At 40.6% G+C, this 21,415-nt stretch overlaps 1 protein-coding gene across 6 annotated transcripts in view; it reads right to left on the bottom strand.

Annotated features, from left to right (window-relative positions):
• Positions 1–21,415, bottom strand: part of LOC551647 — a 247,539-nt gene that overhangs the window by 66,886 nt on the left and 159,238 nt on the right. For all 6 annotated transcript variants that reach the window (XR_001706421.2, XM_016917796.2, XM_006571221.3 and 3 more), the window contains exon 5: positions 3,245–3,372. Coding sequence is in view for 5 of the 6 variants with exons in the window: in XM_016917796.2 (XP_016773285.1) it covers positions 3,245–3,372 (128 nt within the window). In the remaining variant the exon portion in view is untranslated. The remainder of the gene's footprint in view (positions 1–3,244; positions 3,373–21,415) is intronic.

Below are 21,415 nucleotides of genomic sequence, written 5' to 3'. Positions count from 1 at the left end.
TTTTTTTTCTAATAAATTCACCTAAAGAAAAATTTATTTCTTCGAGAAGTGAATGCGAAAAAGAAAAAAAGGAGGAGTAGAGAGGAGTCGAGTAAGTGAGTCGAGTAACATAGAGAGTAATATAGAGAGTCGTTGGTAGGCGATTAATCGACGCGCATGCACATTTCGAGATAGATGTAGAAAAATACGAGCATGCACAGGTTGAGAACGTGCACGACATCTAAAAAAAGTATCTCGTGCAAAAGTACAACAACATGCGGTGCATAATTTCCTTTGCGTTCGCGCCCGAAGGCTTTCGGCTTCTTATCCATTATCTTCATCGAACCGCCTTTTTTTTCTTTCCTTTTCCCTTTTTTCGTACACGAAACATAATCGCCACTCTTTTCAAGAGCCTTCTTTCCTTTTTTTCTTTTATCCATCCCACGATTACGAAACGAATCGAAGAGGGGCTCGCGATCGAGGAAAAAGAAAAAAAAAAATATCGAAATTGGAAACGATATCTCGATATAAATGCAATTGCTAAAAGTCGAGAAGGAATAAAGATAAAAATAAAACTCGCGGAGAAAGACACACACAGAAGGGGGGAGAAAACAAGGAAGAGAAGGTATGCTAATTTTTCTTCGCGTCGTTGGCGTCGCGTGTTTTCCCCTCTCGATGGCAGCCCGATTCGAGAAATTCCCTCGTAGCATTTCGCGGCGACCCAGTTCGATTAGACGATCGGGGACGCGAGAGTCGAACCGAGGTGAAAAGAGGCGGAACGAGTCGAGATTGCGGATGTTGGACGTGTATATATGTATATATATACCGGGGAAATCGTGCGGATCGATCTCGAAATGCGGATCCTTCGGGCGGAATGCGTACTTAGGGGGTGCTCTGGCGGTGCTCTCGTGCACACGTTTCCCTCCTCGTTCTCTTCGATCTTCCCTGGATCTGGATCCACCCCTTTCTTTACTTTCCCTCGCCTCCCGCAGATTCATCCGATTTTTTTCGAGAAACGCGACGCGGTCCAGGATCCCCCCTCTTCATCTATTATTTTTTTATCTCATCCGTTTCACCGATATCGAGTTCGTTTGAATAAATTTATACGAAAGATCGGAAATCGAGAACAACGATTTCAATATGGCGGTGTTCCTTCGTATAATCGCGTAGTCGACGTTTACTCGAGATCCTTCCTTCGTTTCCGAGAATTTTCGTATCGTTTCGAATAAAGGTTGGAGATGAAATGAAGTGGAGGAGCGCGGTTCCATCCGTCCACGCCGCGGAATGATGTTGTTCGCGATGATAAGAAAAATCGATTTCCTCGATATCGATCGAAATTCTCTGCGTGCACGCGAATCGAGCGGTAATTTCGTCGTTGATTTTTGATCAACCGATCGATAATATCCCGATTTGTTCGAGGATTCTGCTTGATGACGAGCTTCTCGAAGCTGAAACGTAGAAAATTGATCGTCCACCGATCACGATCTAATTATTTTGCTCGGCCAAATACGCACACTTAAGATAAAGAAAACAAACGGTTGCACGTCGCACATGCGCCTCGTATGTTGTACTTACATGTAGATGCGCTCTATGTAAATGTAAACCTCCTCTTATCGTACGTGTATCACGAATCGTCACACTGTCGATCTAACTGGACTATAACGCGAATAGCTTCGATCGATAATTAATTAACTGGCTCACTGCCACGTAATCACATTTTCAAATTGTGCAACTTTCGATGAATTCGATAATGTGCAAACTAATTTTTCTTTTTTTTTTGCATTCATTCACATCGAGAAATTACATCGATATCTTTTCCAATTCGATAATTTCGACGTAAATTGCGGGAAGAAAATTCAGTTCGTTCTTTCTTGGAATAGAAAAACGAGCGAAATATCACTCGACGATCGGAGAGAATTGAGACAAACGCGAGTGAAGAATTTCAAGGGGATATATGCTTCACCCAGTTCTGAACCGGAGAAAAGTGAAAAGCAACGTTATCTCATCTTATCGCAAAGGTGATCTTCGACTCGGGATAAGACGAGGGATAATATCAGGGGCGAGACGAGGAAGGAAGGAGGTAAAAATAGGCATTCGAGTGTCATTAAACTGGAATGGTATGGAGGGAGGCGACGTTCCTCGAAGGGGACACGGGATTTCAGTGAAATTAAGGTCGAGCCTGCCACGCGATGAAATCCTTATCTACATCTCGATACTGGTCGCCTTTGGTTAATTAAGGAGAAAGGAGCTTATCCGAAGAAGGCTGTAACGTCGTCCCACGAGCCTTAAACACCCCAGTATCGCTCAGAGTAATTGCCTCCCTTCTACTAGTAGGAGACCTCCTACTAACCTTCCCTTCGACGCGAAAAATAACGGATCTATCTCCCCCGTTTTTCGGGTTTGTTTACGATGGAAACGGCCAAACTTTCCGCCCTGTCCTCGCGTTTCACTTCTCTCCTTTCAAATTTCCTCCAACTTGCGAAGCGACCCGATTCCAAGTTTCACGAAAAAGTCAATGACGATTTGAATGGGAGAAAGAAATTCGATACGAAAGAGAAGAGTTTGAGTCTCAGATTTTCGACAGCGTAAACATTTTCTTCCCGCTATGTAATTTCTTGATTAATGAGATTTTTAAAATCTGATATAAAATAATAAAATAATAAAAAATCCTAGAGTTCCAATTGCAAGATCGACAGGGTGGTTGGTTCGTGTTATGTCTAATGTTTCGAGCGTGGTACGTACGCTTCACATCGATCGTAAGTAAAAGGTGACATACTAGAGAACAGAGCACTCGAGATATAACAAGATACAGACAAACAGGTGTACAAAGAGGGAGGGGGAGTGGGGGAGTTTCGAGACGAAACTTGGGGACGGGAGACTAAGATGGAAAATTGTATCGCAAAATCAAGGGGGAGAGAAACAAAAAGATGTGACAATACACGTTTACTTCACAACATCGACAATCATCGTCTTCCACAAGGATGCGCTAAAGTAAAACGTTCAAACGATTAACCAACGTTTATACGTAACTCGCGTGGTATACTCGTCCATTCAAGATTACAAAAAAAAAAATTTGTGTCTGACAAGATCGCGGAACATTAATAATCGAGAGAAGCGAGAGTACTTAAAAATTTCTCTGCTTGTGTGTTACGCAATTGTTATATATACCTGCGTATATAATGTATACACATAAATATACATATAAATATATATATATAAGTATATTAAAAAAAAAATTGGTTTAAAAAACGGATTTCATACTTACCAACGCAGGGATTGTGATTCACCGTCGAGAAAATCCTGTCGCAGCGTCTTTTCATGTGATTGTTGGGACAAATGCAGCCGAACATCGGTGACAGTCGTAGCTGGGTCCAGGAATCGTGGCAGGCGCTCCTGGAAAATAAACACAGAAAAAGTTAGTAGGGGAAAAATCTTTGATTGGAGATCGTCGCGAAATCTTTACGGGTAGAAGTGAAGAATAAAGTCCGCTAACTGTTCTCGAGTTCTTCGCGTTTCGAAAGCCAATTGGTAGAATAAAGTTTCGTTCCTGGCTGACGGTCAAAAAAAAAGGAATTTCTTCGTTTTAAGATTGGATTTTCAAGCAAGCTTTCGCGTCTTTGTAATTGCCGCCATTTTGGTTCAAATTAAGAAATTTTTCGTTTCTAAATTTGAAAGATCTATTTCCTTTCTATTAACAATGGATATTTATATGATACGAGAATGGATGATCGAACTGACATACATTACTGACATATATTATTATTAGCGGATATCAGGCAAATATAGAGGATGAATTTTGATATGATTAAGATCGTGCTAAAGAAAGTGACCCGATCTAAATTTTATTAATCTAAGAAACCTATATTCCTCCTCTCTATTTAGCAATTTATATACGATATAAATAAATCGATGCAATTGAATCTTGCAATCGAACGAATATAGAGAGATCGCGGTTATCGAAATATCGAAATAATTTCAAAACGAGGATAATATTTTAATCATTAGGTTGTAAAATAAATATATCTTCCGTTCCAACTTGAACAATCTAACAATAAGTTGACCCCACATCTATCTGTACTTCTGTACTTCTATTAATAATTTTCATTAACACGAGCGTAACGAATCATTGACGCGGGCACATGGAGGAAATATACCGGTTACCACTTTGATATTATACGGGTTAAGGTATTTCAAAATGGCGGGTAAACGTTTTAAACCAAAGTTGGAAAGTTTCTCTACTAAGCGGTGCCGATCGGTGCGATACAATAACACCGCCGCTTATCCGAACTGTATCGCGAATTAATCAAGTATTAGTCGATAAGCGAGGCAGTTTTGTAATTATCGGGGCGATCGATAGTTTTGGACAGGATCGGTGAAAATGCCCGTTTAATCGCGGGTTAATTTCCGTTCGCGCGCTAACAACAACAATCGCCAATAACGAAACGTTTACCGATGGAAATCAAATCGGATATCATTAACTGTGCCTTTAAAGCCCGCGTCGAAAGGGCGGCGCAGGCATCGATCGGGTAACGTTTCAAAACCCATTCGGGGAACCAATTTAATTAAAACATCGTTACCGTTTAAAAACTGGCTATAATACTTTTTCCTATAATAATAATCGCGGTTAACTGTTTAATTGAAAAGTCTCGCGAGCAGAAAGAACGGGAAAAGAATCGTCCGCACCACGTGTTTAATTATATATTTTCGAGAATTTGGCAATGGAAAGAATTGGCTCGATTTTGATGAATAGTATCACATTAAGGATTGAATATTAATTCATTGTAAAGTTACTTATTGCAATGCTTGGATAACATTTATCCGTAGCTATTATGATTGATCATTGTAATAATCTCAACTCTTTAATGCTACTAGTTTTATTATAATTTAAATTCAACTATTTAATTAATCGTTTAAATGTTATATAAACTAAACTGTTATATACTATTAGAAAAAAACTCGTGGAACTCGAATTAAAGATATTACAAGAACTACAATTAAAGATATGGAATAGACACGAATCGTCCGCACCACGTGTTTAATTATATATTTCGAGAATTTAGCAATAGAAGAAATTGGCTCTGATGAATAGTATCACATTAAGGATTGAATATTAATCCATTGTCTAAAGTTACTTATTGCAATGCTTGGATAACATTTATCTATTATCTATTATGATTGATCTTCGTAATAATTTCAACTGTTTAACGCTACTAGTTTTATTGGTTACTGTTTAAATTCAATTATTTAATTAAATACTACTAGAAAAAAACTCGTGGAACTCGAAGTACAATTAAAGATATGAAATAAACATGAATCGTTCGCACCACGTGTTTAATTATATATTTTCGAGAATTTGGCAATGGAAAGAATTGGCTCTGATGAATAGTATCACATTAAGGATTGAATATTAATCTATTGTCTAAAGTTACTTATTGCAATGCTTGGATAACATTTATCTATTATCTATTATGATTGATCTTCATAATAATTTCGCTACTAGTTTTATTGGTTACAGTTTAAATTCAATTATTTAATTAAATACTATTAGAAAAAAACTCGTGGAACTCGAAGTACAATTAAAGATATGAAATAGACACGAATCGTCCGCACCACGTGTTTAATTTGAAAATAGAAAACGAAGGGATTGGCTCGATTTTGATGAATAGTATCACATGAAAGGGTTATTAATCCATTGTCTAAAGTTACTATTGCAATGCTTGGATAATATTTATCCGTAGCTAATATGATTGATCATCGTAATAATCTCAACTGTTTAATGTTATTAGTTTAAATTCAACTATTTAATTAATCGTTTAAATGTTATATAAATATACTACTAGAAAAAAACTCATGGAACTCCAAGTACAATTAAAGATATGGAATATTAATATGTTTCTCGTTTCGAGAAGAATCGAGATACTTTAAAAGCAATCGGAATATTCATACAACGTTTTTCTTCCTTCCTATACTATATTTCTGTATGATATTATCCCATTAAGAAAGTTCATAATCGACATTGAATAATCGATATCTCAAATTGTAAAATATATCCCATTTTATCTCGCCGATAAAACGATCTTTAAAGATAATAAATATCGATAGATAGATTGATATATGATATCGATGTTATAAAAAGCAAGGGAATGATTAATATAAAAATTGATTAGTTGGACGATAGACGAAACTGTACGAGCTCAGAAAAACGAGTGTCGAATATATATATGTATATATATATATATAAATTTCTTTCGACTCAAAAATACGCATTGTTCGCCTCGCAGAACGTTTCAATGGTTGACAAACGAGAGACGAAGGATGGATGGATGGAGGAGAGCGAGAGAATTCGAGAAGAGAGAGGGTTGTTCTTCGGAATTATTTGGGTTAATGGTACACACGGTTCTATGGTCCTCGCCCTCGTCAAATTAGAGGGAGAACAAAACAAAGGAAAATACGAAGGTGAAATAAAAGCGGCGTGCCAACTAACTCGGAGGATGGACCGTGCGATATACATATATACATATATACGAAAAATCGAGCAAGACTATCAAGCGTATTCCAATCCAGATTCTCTTCAGATATCAATGTGTATGTTTATTTAATCATAACGCGGAAATCGGGACGAGGTGTGTTTATACGTTTGAAATTGAAGCAGGAAGGCAGAATTTTTAACGCTCGAATTTATTGCACGCATAGATCTGACGTTTTTCGAACATTCAATAAAAAGCTATTTGCATTTTATTAAAAAAAACATTTTTCTTCGTTTATTCTCCAAGACCCTCCACTTCCAAATCCCACGTATTTAGAAAGAGTCTAACTATATCGATGGAGGAAGGAGAAACAGGAACTTGGAAGATAAGAGGAAGCCCCTCGAGAAAGCGATATCCTCATCGAGGCGCAAACTCGTCCAAGCCTCGTAAGGATTCGCATCAACTCCGTAACAAGTGTTGCGGGCGGATACGCAAAGTTTTCGAATCATCCTTCCATTACATCCTCAAACATCCACTAACGGGTAATAATCTTTAAACGGGGAAAGAAAACTAGCGTGGAACGAAGAGAATCACGAACGACGAGGTTTAAACGAACGACGTTTAACTCCGCCCCGCTCAATGAAATTATGGGTTTCGTGTGACGACGCCGACGACGATTTTCGTCGGCGGTGTGCCGCTGACAGATATCCGGGGATGTAGTCTGTTCGAGGAACAAGCGTCGTAGTGCGGTCTCCCAGCACATCGAACGCAGCCTCTCCAAGTCGTCTTCCAACTTTAGAAGCCGTATCTACCTGAATTTATACAGGTTCAAGTTGGCCGGTTGTTTGTCGTTTCGAATTTTCCATCGAACTCGATCTGTCCCCGATGGAAAGAAAATACGAAACGTGTATCCAATCTAATTTATTGGAAGGAAGAGCAGGCCTCTTTTGTGAACCGTCTGCTTGGAAATTTCAGAATTTTTTAGAGATAAGTAATAAAATCGACGCTTTGAATTTCTTCTTGAATAAATTCTTTTCTTTCATTCGGAAGTGCAAGTTTGAATTTATTCTACGCGATCGCGAAATCTTGAATAACAGGTTGGAGAGAGAGGCGGAGGAGGAACAGGTGACTCATCACCTTCTCCTACAACGACTTCGTCGCCAGAAATCGATGTAACCCATTCTCGGGGGGCCTGGCCAAAGAACGTATGAATAATTCAAGGACGCGAGAGACGACAGTCGAGTGTTCTGGATTTAATCAATGCCAGATAAGAAGGTGGCTCTGGTTAATTCATATCCAGGAATGGGAAAGGTGGATGGTTTATTAACGGCGTCAAAGGGAGAGGGGGCCCCCGCCACCCGAAAGGGTGAAAGTGACGAGTTTCTTCTCACGTATGCTAATCAACGTTAGCGAAAGTTATTCCTGATGCGGGGAATTTAATCTCGGGGACGCGCGAAAGACGCGCAGAGATTCGGCTAACCCTCAAATTGCATACAGGATTTCGAGCCGTGTTTCAGAAACGCGCCCCCTTTCCCCAATTTGCCAGCATAATCTAGCAGGAAGCAGAGAATTTTGCAAAGAAGCTTCCTCGAAAGTCCTTCGAACCGATTCCTCGTGAAACATTTACAAAGCGATATCTAGAAAGAGATCTCCAACGAATGGAAAAAAACAGAAGGAAAAATACAGAGGAATCTGAGACTTCGAAAGAACAATTTTTGTTGATCTGTGAGATCGTTAAAAAATAAGTGAATAGAAAAATTTTTAATACTTTTAAAAAGATTGTATCAAAGGAAATTCCCCAAGCAATCGTTGATGTAAAAAATTACTATTGGCAAAATCGATCAAATCAATCGATAACTCGATTGTAATAATTTTAATCTTGCTTTTTGCATTGATTGAATATATAATTTTATTAAGTGATTCTAATATTTTGAACTTTGGATTTTCAAACCTGAAGAAAAAGAAAAAGTTCATCATTTGTCGACGTGTTTTTTCGCTCTCTCTCTAAAGACTTTCCTCTTCCCTCCCTTGTTCGATTCGATTCGCGTTTCGAAGCCAAGTTACAAAGCGCAAAGTTATCCAGTGTTATTCGAGAGGCAAAGGTAACGGACCCCGTCGTGAAAAGAAAAGGTTATGAGGGGGTTGGTGGACGGACATTCGCGGAGATTGAAAATCGCACGCCGGCAATGAAATATACGCTCCGCCTCTGTCGATTTTCGACTTTACCAGGGGATTCGGGCTCGAATCTCTCCATGCTTTCCACCACAAGTTTCTCTCTCTTTTTTTTTTTTTTTTACGTCGATCTGTCACGAAGCGAATGATCACGGCATGAAAAGATTCGCCCTTAAATTTAACCAACTTTGGTTGCTTTCGATTCAAAATAAGCTTCACTTTTGTGCATGACAGATGTATTATCGAGATGATGAAAATATGATATCGGAGTCATCGTGTTTAAAAATACAAAAAAAAAAAAAGATTCCGAATCGATTAAATAAATTTTGATATATATATATATACACATTGTATTGTTCGATTCCATCGTGATTGATTTTTGAGAAATTAAACATTGCCGAGAGAATTTTTCAAAAAATTCCACTCTTTCGAATAATTCAAATATATCCCAATTACATGCTCGCGAATCTTCTAACAATAATTAACTAAAAAAAAAAAAGGAAAAAGAAAAGAACGTTAATATTATTATTTACGAACAACGTACCGTTGTTCCTCTCAACCGTACCATTTTTATCAAAATTTCTTCATCCCCCATGTACACACAACATACATCACGAAACGTGAAACCTCCTTGAAACCTGCTTGATTACCTTTATTTCCCGCCCAAGCTGGACCGTTAGTATGACACGGTTGAAAAATTAACCGATCCTAATGAATCCGCGCGAGGACAACCGCGGAGGAATACAAAATTCATCTTGTCGAGGACGTGGAAAAACACGGAGATGAGAAAGAGAGAGAGAGAGAGAGATGACCACGGAATAATCCGTAAATCTCGTTTTTATCACGATGGTGGCGCGGTGGAGGAAAGAACAAAGAGGTGGAAGCGAGAGAGGGTGGGTTGCGAGGCGTGGATGCTGGACGACCACCGACGAGAAAGAAAGAAAGGAGCTGGAAAAAGAGCTGGCAAGAGCGAGAGAGAGAGAGTAAAACAACGAGAGAGGCGGCGTACTTGGCCGTACGTACGGTCGGGCGATAATTTACCGGCGTGTAGGTACGTCTGAAGGATCCGGGGTACGTGCCGGTCGAGTGGTCTTACACGGTCGGGGGTGTTAAGTGCGCCTACGTGTGCGCTGACGCACCCTCGCATCGCCCGTTGCACACCCCACGCGCGCCTACTAGCCGCTGCAAAAACGCGACAACTTTTCAACCATCCCGATCGATCGATCCTTCTCGGTTGTTTCTCGTTCGAGAATCGTTACGATAAATCCGGCAGGGATGGATTATTTTTGGCCGAGGAGGATTATTCGAGCGAGGCTGAAATACCTGCTTCTTGCTATTAATTTGTTCTGCTTCTGTTTATATTTCCAAGTAGCATTGTTTGTTCAATTGTTAATTTATTACAGACGCGAGTTTGATTTTGAGGATGATATTTGTGAAAAATGTAAAAAATGAATGTTGCAAGCTTCCATTTTCTAGAAGATCTGGAATTATTTTGGAGAGGAGAATATTATATTATATTTTAATTTTCAACTTGATAAAATTTGCCGGAACGAAGGATCGCGTGTTTTTCTTTCATATGATAAATTCAACAAAATATATATATGAAGTGTATGAATTAAAATAAATTGGATCATCATTGATGTTTAAACGCTTTCCTTAAGAAAAGCTCGCTCGACTTTACAATTTCTCCATCGATCGTAATCGTAATAACCTTAAAAAAAAAAAAAAAAAAAATGAGAAAAAATAGTCCGCCTATTCAATATAATCATACCGTCCCGGAATGAATTTTCAACTACGTTGAAAACACTTCCTTTTAAATGTTTCCATCGGAAACTGCCTTTCGAGGAGTATACAAATACTCGATCGTTATTAGAAAATTCCATTTCCTGCAATCTGACGCATCTCCCTACAACTTACCTCCGGAATAAAGTAAACACCGAGTTTCCATTGAATTTTCACGAGCAACCATCATTCGAATCCGGAACTTCCACTTCGGAGGGGAGGGGAGAGAGAAGAAAAAAGGAAAATATGGCCGTCACTCTCTCGATCGGGATTTTTCCCACCGATCGTGCACCTTCGCATAACCGTAATTCTCAAGAAAGGGGCGCGTGAACACGGACAAAAGTTAGTTGCACGGACGAGACGCTTCTGAATAATGTATGCGCCTATAGAGCGGCCAATGATTAACGATGTTGATCCGCTTCTGCTCCACTTCCGAAAAGTTTCAATCGTTCTTCCCTTTTTTCCCCGTGGTCACCTTGCTCGCTCGACCTTCTATTTTATCAGCTTTTTATAATTTATACTCTTGCACGGGAACGTTTTTTGGGGGAGGCGAATTTTAACTCGATTTCCAGTGATTTATTAATGGGAAGCTTGTTTCATTTTTTTCCCTTTCGTAACGGTCGATTTCGTCGAAAAGAAAAGCCTTAGGGGGCGAGGTACTAGTTCGACTTGTGCGCAACTACGTGCTAATTTCATTAGAGATTTGTGTTTGATACGTGGTGACGTTGACGTTGAGACATTACTTCCATCGGAATAAATCAATTATCGCGTTAAATAAAGTTGATTAGCGCGGTTTCTTGCATAAAATTCAAATTTGTAGGCGCATAAAGAAAAACTAGAATATGTATTTAAAAGGAGAATGATAAGATTAAGTGTATTATCATATTACATTAATTTTTTGAAATAAAATTACCATTCCTTCAAGATCTCGCAATTCTCCAATCTTACTTAACAAAATAAGATACGGTTGAAATTATTGAAATTATTCTCCTCCAATTTATACTTCTTCCTCATCCAATAATCGATACTCCACTGTACTCCTTGCAATTATATACCGTTTCATTCACATCTCGTCGAACGACGCGTGTTACGAATGTTACAGAATCCAGAATATTAATTGAATTCCAATTTAGACTCCTCGATACGAATATTTTCGTACAGGCCATTGACACATCCTTGCTCGAATAAGCGAAATTCGGGTCGATGCACGTATAATCGTTTCTACTCTCTATATATATATCCTTTCGAGATATCAGAGATCGTTCTCCTCGAAAAGGCGGGCACGGCGGTATCGAGAGATCGATCGGGCGTAAATTTTACAAGGTTCCGCCGTGAAATTTGATTTATTCCAATTGGCTCGAGCGGCGATTCGTATCCGCCGTGCCACAATTTGTCATTGTACCGACAAGGCCGGGAAAGGGAATAGTCGGCCTATATCTCCTCCTTCCTAACTTCGTGCGTGCACGCATGCGGCCCGTGCAAGATTCATAGAAACGCCTCCTCCTCTCCTCTTCCGTCATCGGTCGCAACGGGACGACACCGCGGTATCGCATAATCTACGCAAACTGGCCGTCATCGACGTTGACACGTTCGATAAATAACTAACGCGATAACCAACTTAGGTTACACCTCGAGCAAGAATTTCCATCCAACAATCCGTCCCCCTTTCCTCCTTCCAAAATCTACCGTTTGATAAATTACACGAAGATATATATACATATATACATACGTGAAAAGCTATTATATATCGTCAAATCAATTCTAATAATAATAAAAGGGGGATGATATTTCATGCATGGAATAACCGACGACGACAACGACGATGCTCCACAACAGCTCCCCTTCTGGCCTCGAATGGAAGGAGAGGAGGGAGGAAGGAAGGGGGTACATACGTATGTATATACGTATGTATGTATTTTCGCGGAAACCGTTGGATATCCACGTCCAGGTACGGATAAGTGCGCACCGAAATCGATGCACCGGGTTGCATAAGGCGTGCCCCGAGATGCATGTGTGCATTCGAGGGCGTCTATAAATATATGATGCGCGGCTCGTGGGGTGCTAAAGTGGGAATGGGCGAGTCTCGCCTTATGAATTTTAATGATGCGTATCGTCACGTGATAGGGAGAAGGGCCGCTTCTCCGCTTGCCCGCCTTCACCCTTGCGGAACAAGCTTCCGCGTACCCCCTCTCTTTCCTCCTTGTCTTCAGCGATCGAAGAGTGGGGAGGTCGTCCTTGAACAAGTTTCGACCGTCTGCTCGAAAGGTTTCGACTCGCGTGTAATCGAGATTTCAATCCGACGAGTATAAACCTGTGTTACGCATCGCGTGTACAATCGTCAACGAGAGAGAGAGAGAGAGAGAGAGAAGGGTGAAAAATTTATCGGACGCGCGTGTATCGATGAAGAGATAAAATTACACGTTTTCGATCAAAACGCGAGAATTGGACGTGTAATTTGTTTCCAAATGATGGCCGGCCGGAGACGTGCATTTTTTGCATAAATACGATAATTTCTTTTTTTTTTTTTTCATTCCATCGATAATCTAAAAATTATGCATGGGGAGATTGTTCGATTCGTTATCGAGAGAGCGTGGAAACACCGCGCGCATACGAAAGCGCGTCGACACGCGCGAAATTATCGAAATTTCCTCTCTCTCTTTCTCTACAGGGTGGATGCAAAGACTACTATTCTAACGCTATTCCAACGATCGTTCCGTTTTTTCAACCTGTCGGCCGTTAATAGGGCTTTAACGACTGGCAAGCGGTTCGAAATTCGAACGATTTGCCGGCGAATTAGATGCGCGGAACGTGTGGATCGCGGCACGGCCGTTTCACATTTCGTTAATATGCGAATTAATCGCCATGATTTTCGCGCCAATCCCCACGATGACGGGGAGGAAATTTAATTTCTTCGTGAATTATAATCGCGTTCTGGCGACGACCGCGTTAAACTAAATTATATTCTCGGTTAGAGAAGGGTCGCGTGTTATTTTACACCCAATCTCTATATCAACGCGGCCAAAAATCCTGATTATCCGTGGAACGCGATCCGACGAAAACGTGCCGCGTCAAATTTTCGGGGAAACGCCGATTGCTCCGTTGATTCCAAGAAAAATGGAAGCGGACAACTGCATGAATAACTAACACGCCGTAGCTATCGCCGTTTCGTATTCCAATCCGTGGATGGCGCCATTTGCGTAATTTCCAAGACGAAAATCCTCGGCTAAGGGACCGAAAGAGATATCGAGCAACTCGAGAGGAACGTTCAAGCATAAATTGGCAGAAATTGAATTCCACTTCAAACTTCTCTATCTCTATTTCCCTGGTTTAACAATAGATTTTTCTTCCAGTGTATTAGGTGCGAGAAGAAAGAGACGAGGGCTCGATTTTTGGAACATCTTACGCTAATGAAGTAACGGTGTCCAAGAATCAAACGTGGATATATGTATATAAAAATTATTCTCTAGTTCTTCTAATTACTCGTATAAAACAGATCCAACGAAGCATTTCTAATTGAATGAAAATTTCTAATAATTATCGATCGATTGAATGTATGTAAATAAATAAATAAATAAATAAAAAGACACGCGATTTCAAACGAGTAAAAATAAGCTACGATAGCAAGCGACGAGAAGGAAACAAAATTCGAGGCCGGAAGAGGCGAGGCGCCGATGTAAACCGAATTCAAAACAAATTTCAATATTTCACCAAACATCCATTGAGACCGTTCCAATTTTTCCCACATTTTTTTTTCTTTTTCTTTTTTCTCTCTCTTTTTTTTTTCCCTCACGGAAGTAATACGATCACGTAGCAATCGCGCCCGCACGTGCGCCGACTGCGGATAAACCTCTCCTCGCCCATCGACAAAGTCGGATTATGAATGTTAATTTTCGAAACGAGTTTTACGGCTGATAAACGTATATATAGATTATATAAATGCACGTTACGTTAGCCCGGGAAATTCAGGGAGGGATGAAGAATCGTTTTATTTGTCGCGTCGATCACCGCCGCCCGCCCCTTAAATTCGGAGCGGAAATTCCTGGAGGCGCGCAATAAGCGCGCGCGAGACACGGTTGCCATGATTTACGGGCTTCTTTTCGCAATAATCAACCCCCTAAATCACCGCCCCGACGACTATTAGAGGCCGGGTATAATTTCTAATTTTTCCATCGAGCCAGCCCCGTCCCGCGTTTATTAAATACCTCGCATTTTCCAACCGTCCTTTCCACGGATTGGATAAACCGATTTTTCTCGAGTTATCGTACGAAAGCTTAAGTCGCGGTTAATTGAATAACGAATAACGATTTATATTTTCTCGAGGCATTGGCGATACTTTTCCTCAAACATTTCTTAAAAATCCTCATACAACTTTAACTTTATAGTTGTACAACTATTATATAAACTCAACTTGAACAACGTTTCCTCATCGTCCATTAAAATTGTTTATCTCGTCGCATCCCTCATCGTGTTTCCTTTTTTTATCACCCCACTACATCATCAAGTATTCCTCTTTTCCATCTTTCTTTCCCCCGTGCAAAAAACTTTTCCCTCTCTCAACTTTTTAATATCTCGATCGAATCATTTTCGTTCATCACAGGCGAACGTGACGCGTAACGAGAGTTTCGCCCCAACTTGGTAAATTAATGCGTGGACAGGTTTTAAAAAATCCACGACTTATCAAACCAACTATAAACTGGAGAGTGAGGGGGGGGGAGGGGTGAGTTTGCAAGGAGTGCACAGGCGCATCGCGTTCCTCGCAATCAACGGAGCTCGTACGCGATGATAAGCATCGTTCTTCTTAGCGGCGATGCTAAAACAGCCGAAAATCCTATTATGGAGTCAGCTTGTAATTACGGAGGCGGGCGTCTCGTACGTGCGTCGCAACACGCGAGAGATTCGAACGGCGTACGTGAACGCACGCGTGCATCCGCGTTAATTTATTTCACGTCGAGGGAGGGGGAGAGAATGTTACATGTCCTTTTTCATCCTTCCGTTTTTCTTCTTTCCAGGCTTTACGACGTTGCTTCGTTCCTTTAATATAATACAGTTGTCGTTGAGTAGACCACGCGACCTCCTAGTCGTATAATTTCTGCAAAATTTCGTCGCCGTTCTACTCATAAATGCTCTTTCCCTTTTCTTTTATTCTATTTTCTCGCGATATTCTTCCATGAATGCAAAGAATTTCAAATTTTCTCCTAAGAGAAATTCTTTTTCTTCTTTTTTTTTGTTTTTTGTTTTTTTCATTTGCCCAGGAGTTGGAATGCATGAAAATATTTTGCATAATTTTTTATTTAAGAATTTTATTTTCCTCGTGTCCCTTGTGATTCTCGTAAGAGATTTTGTTTTATCTCGATGCTTGCTTTCGTTACGATTGACTAGACGATCGAAGGTAAACGGATAGATATTTGGAATGTATTAAAAAACGTATTGTAACTCATATTCTTTGTTTGGAACAATTTCTTTATTTCCATTTTTACCTCGTATCATTCCATTCATCTTGGCGATCCTTTTCTTTGCGATTAATTCGACAACAAACAAAGACGTAGATATGTTAGAATGCATCCAAAATATATCCTTTATTTAAAACAATTTCGAATTCATTTCTTTATGATCTCGCGTCCAATTTCATTTATCTCTCTTTCTCTTTTCTCTTTTACGATTAACCACGATCGAGATTGAAAGGAGTACAACTGGAATTCAACAGCAAAATGTTTTTTATATAATCTCGATCACCTCCTCGTGTCTTACACGATTAATCCAATCGAGGTAAAGGGACGGATAGCAATTTTGATAGCTTATCGCGGTGATTCCGTTTTTATTTCACGACTAGTAATCATGCGAACAGGACGATTTTGCGTCGACGCTGCCGTGTACCGTTTTATGCATCCCTCGCTCCAGGCTCCAGCCATGCACTTTTTCCCCGGTTTCAAAATGATCCTCGTTGCATTTTTTATCGACTACTTTAGAAAAGAGAGAGAGACAGAGGCGGTGAAACGCGATGCGTCGTTCATTTTCGGCACGCTGTTACTTCATTTTCGTTGCGAAATAGTACCAAGTTCAATAAAAAGTAATCCTGTCGACCAAGATTCTTCGAAAAAAAGGGAGGATGGAAAAGAAAAATAAACTTCATATCGAATAAATTAAATCGACTTGTAGAATCCTAGAAGGAACGAAGATCTTCTCGATCGAATTCAGGATACAGTTTCGATTAAATAATCACAGATTAAAGCAATATATATAGTTGTCTGTCCTACACTCGGAGCAAACGTCGCGATTCTCGTCGTTAATTACGTTGCACGAGAAGCGAGGAGCTTCAGAGGAGAATTTGAACGGCACGTTTGTTACGTCGTATTAATTGGACTTGAACCGTGTGTACGGTCACGTTGCCACCCATTCGAACTGCTCTCTCCCTCTGCTGAGGGAACAATCTTTCGCTACCTCGAGCCCACGCAAGCTCCAAACTATTATCGAAATAGTAATTGCGCCGCGTCGTCATCCGTGAAGGAATCGGCTCCGTTACAAAACGAATATCTCGTGTCCGCCCGCGTGTTAATCCCGCGTGTAATATCTCTCTCTTTCCCAAAGGGTAAAGTCAACCATCCACGTGTTGGAGAAACGAGACGACGCTTCTCAATTTTTCGAAAAGTTGTGAGAAACCGCGATAAAACGATCCGCTGGCTCGTGATTTTCGACCAAGCTTGGGGTTCTGATGAAGGGAGGAGGAGGATAAATTACACCTCGAACGAGAAAGATTCGGTTGGAAAATGGGGGGGATGGTTGGCTGGTTTCATTTTGTATGCCGTCTGCTACAAGGGAGCTGAATTAACGCGCCTTGATACGAGCTTGTAATCCGACAGGATGAGCCTGCGAATTAGCCGGCTTCGTTTCGCGCGACCAGCCAATTTCTTTCGCGGCAGGTTGGCCAACCTCCGTGTAAATAAGTTAACATCGGTTGCGCGTTCCATTTTGCCCTCGAGGGAGGGAGGGGGGAGTTGAATGCGGTTCCCTATGCATTTCCAAGCGAAATTATTCCCCTCCCCTTTTTCCATTCCCCCGTCCCTTCCTTCGTAAATTCGATCTCTTCGGCCGAATTTCGGAATAAACGAGCCGCTGTGTATATTCGAATAATTCGGGGACAATATGGAAAATTTAGCCTTTCATTCCTTTCCTTTCGATGCGATAAATTCGATAAAATTGGAGCAACAATAGTCAAACGAGGAAAATGGCCATATCGATATATATACATATCTGTCGACGACAATAGAGGAACGATATAAGAAAGGAAATAATTTACGATTTGTTCGTAAATTAATCGACTGCAAATCGTCCCGATGGATTTTCCTCGCGAAGAAACGGCGGTGATCGAAACTGGGACGGATTCGTGACGGTGTTGCATAAACGATCATGGACGAACGAACTTTATTCAGACATTCAGAGTGTCGGTTATAACTCCCGTTTCCCGCCGTGGTAATCTCCGTTCCCGACGTTACACGGAACGGCCGACTCTGCCGCTCATAAATTAACGCTCCTCGTTGTAACACAATTTCTCCAAAATAGCCACAATAGGAATCCCAATATAAATAACTTATCACCCGGATGAATACGTCCCCTCTCTTCCCCATCCTCGCGGCCCGCTTCGACCGGTAATCCTCGCTGCGGTTACACGCTCGAGACGCCCTCATCTCCTCCATCCTCTTCTATGAATGAACCATCTCGGTGCGAAATTTTCCTATTTTCGATCGTCCATCGGAAATCTCGAGTGTACGATGAATATATATCCTTTGACGATTTTATCTTTTATCTTTACGCTTCTTGTGTCAAGAATAAGAATAGTGTAAGTATTTAGTTTAAAAAGCTGAAATGGAAGATTGGATGATGATTCCTCTTCGAATTGGATTGACAAATTTGAAAATTTCTCTCATCTCGAAAACATTTCCTCCTCCTTCTTTAAATAAAAGCTTGCATGGATGATGAATCGAGTCAATTTACGAGCGGACAATATCTGAAGAATCGTATCGTTCCGAGATCTGTATTCACGTGGTCGTAATAAATTATATGATTTCGTTAGTCGAATCTCCATACGATTGGATCGTTTCAAACGTTTCTTCAAAGCGGTGGTTTGATGGTTAGAGAGAGCAACGCTTTATGTTTTCTCTAGACCATTCAAGATTTCGTCGAGACGCATTACCTCTAATGGAAACCGGTCGAGTTCCTCGCGAGTTTCATACGAGGAAACACGCTGGATGAAAGGATGTTGCGTTATTTATTACCGCTTTCCACAAAAGTATGTTCACCGTGTATTTACGACTTTAACGAGTCTCTTTCGAATAGGCTACGGGGAGGGAAATGATGAATTCATCTGGATGCGGTATGCAGTCGGTTGCAATTTTAACCAGGTGAATTACCGCGAGCTTTTTTTCCAGTCTTGCAAGCAAGTCTGCTTTCATTGCATTTTCCGGCTGGTTGGCGAGACGCGATGAGATACAACCCAACCTTCGTGAACGAGCACCTAAAAGAAAAATCGACCACGTGCTTCTGTTATCGGCGTGGATAAATCATAATTCCGCGTGAGAAATTTATCCCTCCCCCCCTTTCCAGGATATTTAATATTCAATTTCGATAATGTAATGTTGGAACCATTAGAATAAATCGTAGATCGATAGATTAAAAGATAAAAAAAAAATTAAAAAACTAATTTTAATCAAATTGTAAAGAAATCGCGAAGAATAGAAACTTAATAAATAAGCTTCGATCATACATCAATAATAGAGACATACCAACCCAAGAAAATAAAAAGAAACACAAGACAATTTGAGCAAAAATCAAAGATGATCCGTTTTTATTAAATTTTTGTAACATCTTTCGTTCATACGTATTATTATTCTTTTCACATGTTCATCTTAAAAACGATTCCTGCCATCAATCCCACCACCTTTTCATCTTTACTTTACCTACTCGTACAAAAAATCTGTTAACTCTCGATTACCTTTCATCCCCGAGTCAACGTTGCTGCGATATCACGCGAAACGCGAAAGTTTGGCAGAGGTGGCAAGTCGATCGCGGAGAATCTCGAGAAACTTGGTCATTAGAAAAGCAGCCGGTGTTCAACGCCCTCTTAACGGGTCTCATAAATTCTTCCCATGAAAGTTGGCGGCTCTGATAGCTAGTTTGCAATTCTACGGGCGACCGGTTAGAAGATAGTTGTTCCCCCGCGGAGGGGGAGAAGAAAGAAGCGGCGGGTGCGGATGTTGGAAAAGGCGGGAAGAAAGGAGGAGGGGGGAGAGAGAGAGAGGATATAGGTAGGAGTGAACCGCATTGCAGAATTACTCGGGCCGGTTCCTGCCCGAGAGAGCATAAAACAACCGACGCCGGCTGCTGGCCGCGGGGCAAATTTATGACGCGCTTATACGCCGAAATAGAAACGTGGTCCGCCAGTTTTACGCGCGTACAGATCGAACACCCGCTCCCGCGGATTTTCCAGCGGAAAAATTCTTGAAAATATTCTCGTGCAAGGGGGATCCTGCCTCTTTTGTTTCGCCATCCAGTTCGTTTAACTCGTGTCGAGAGTCAAATTTTTAGACGGACGTGTACATCTTCGTGTACAACCAATTCGTAACAAGCGTGATGACGTAGATGGAATATTAAATTGTATTATTTATACGTGGAACGCTTTCGCAATCTTGCGATAAATATATTTTAGCAAGCAATTATCATTAGAAATAATACTCGACACGGAGATTGAAAACTTGCCGATTAAGAAATGTGTTTAATTCTTTTTCGTGAAATGAAATTTCGGTTTTTCTTTTCTTAAGCAATAAATCTCTCTCATTATTATATAATTTATTCAAACATATCTAAATATCGAAATGGGAATAAAGTTATGATAAAAATTGGGTGGAGAAAGTTTTTCTTTTCGGGACGAATAATAATACGTAAATGAAATAAAAATAAAAAACTCGAACAAACTATACTATTCTTCCGAGATCTATAAATTGGAATTCTCCCGGGGGATAAAAATATTAACAAGAGGGGGTTTCGACTAACCCTCTTGTTCGAAAAATCCGGAAAATTAGGATGACGTAGCTATTATGCTCTATTTGGCAGAATTTCGTGATGCTTGGCTGTTGTGGACGCGACAATGTATATTAATTACTACATTTGCAAGTTTGCCGCCGTGCTAGTAACTCTGAATTGTTCATAGCGTGGTAATTTGGTCGGGCAGGTGTGCCCACCACCCGCGCACCCATGCAAATCTCCCATCCCATTTTCGCAACTTTTATCCGCCCGACCGTGCAGCAGCAACCAACGACGTTGAAAAAGTTCAACCAATACACCTCTCCCCCCTCCTCCTCCTCTGGCCACGGTTAAATTCTTCATTGGACGAATTAACAAAATTTCGTAATTTGCATCCTATGTACGTATGCGTGTGTGTGTGTGTATCGCTAACGAAACCGGTGTTTGCGTTTTCGCCGAAATGTTTTGGCAATTTCGGATTTCAACAGCCTCGCGTTGAGGAATAGAATTGAAAATTGTGTTGCGCGCGACTTTTTCATTTCTGTTATATATTTTTGCAACAAAAACACGGGATCCAAGAATTTTTATTCGAAGATGAATGGATCACGTACGATTGCAATTTATGAATCATTAATAAATAAATAAGAATTTGTTCCCAATTCGCTCGTGTTTTCTTGCTTTCGCTTTTTATCTCCGTCTTTCCATCTCACCTTTCTTCTTCGTTTACGTGGATAAAATCGTTGATCGCGTTTACTTTCTATCGATTTAAACAAATCGAGCATAGTCGGTGGAGGATAAATTTGGGAACGAAATTGGTCATCGAATCGCTCTCCAAGACGATATTTCATGCGACCAGCAAGACGAACGAGATTCTGGAAATGTTTGGACGAAACGAAGGGGATGGAAGTATGCGTCCCCGGGGACGCGATGTTCCGAGCTGCATTTGAGACTACGAACGTGATCGCTTCGACACGGCGTCGAAGAGAAAAACAGGAGATAAG

Source organism: Apis mellifera, linkage group LG1, assembly GCF_003254395.2.
Source record: "Apis mellifera strain DH4 linkage group LG1, Amel_HAv3.1, whole genome shotgun sequence".
NCBI lineage: Eukaryota > Metazoa > Arthropoda > Insecta > Hymenoptera > Apidae > Apis > Apis mellifera.
The sequence above is the reverse complement of the archived record's forward strand: the minus strand, read 5'-3'. Positions and strand labels throughout refer to the sequence as shown.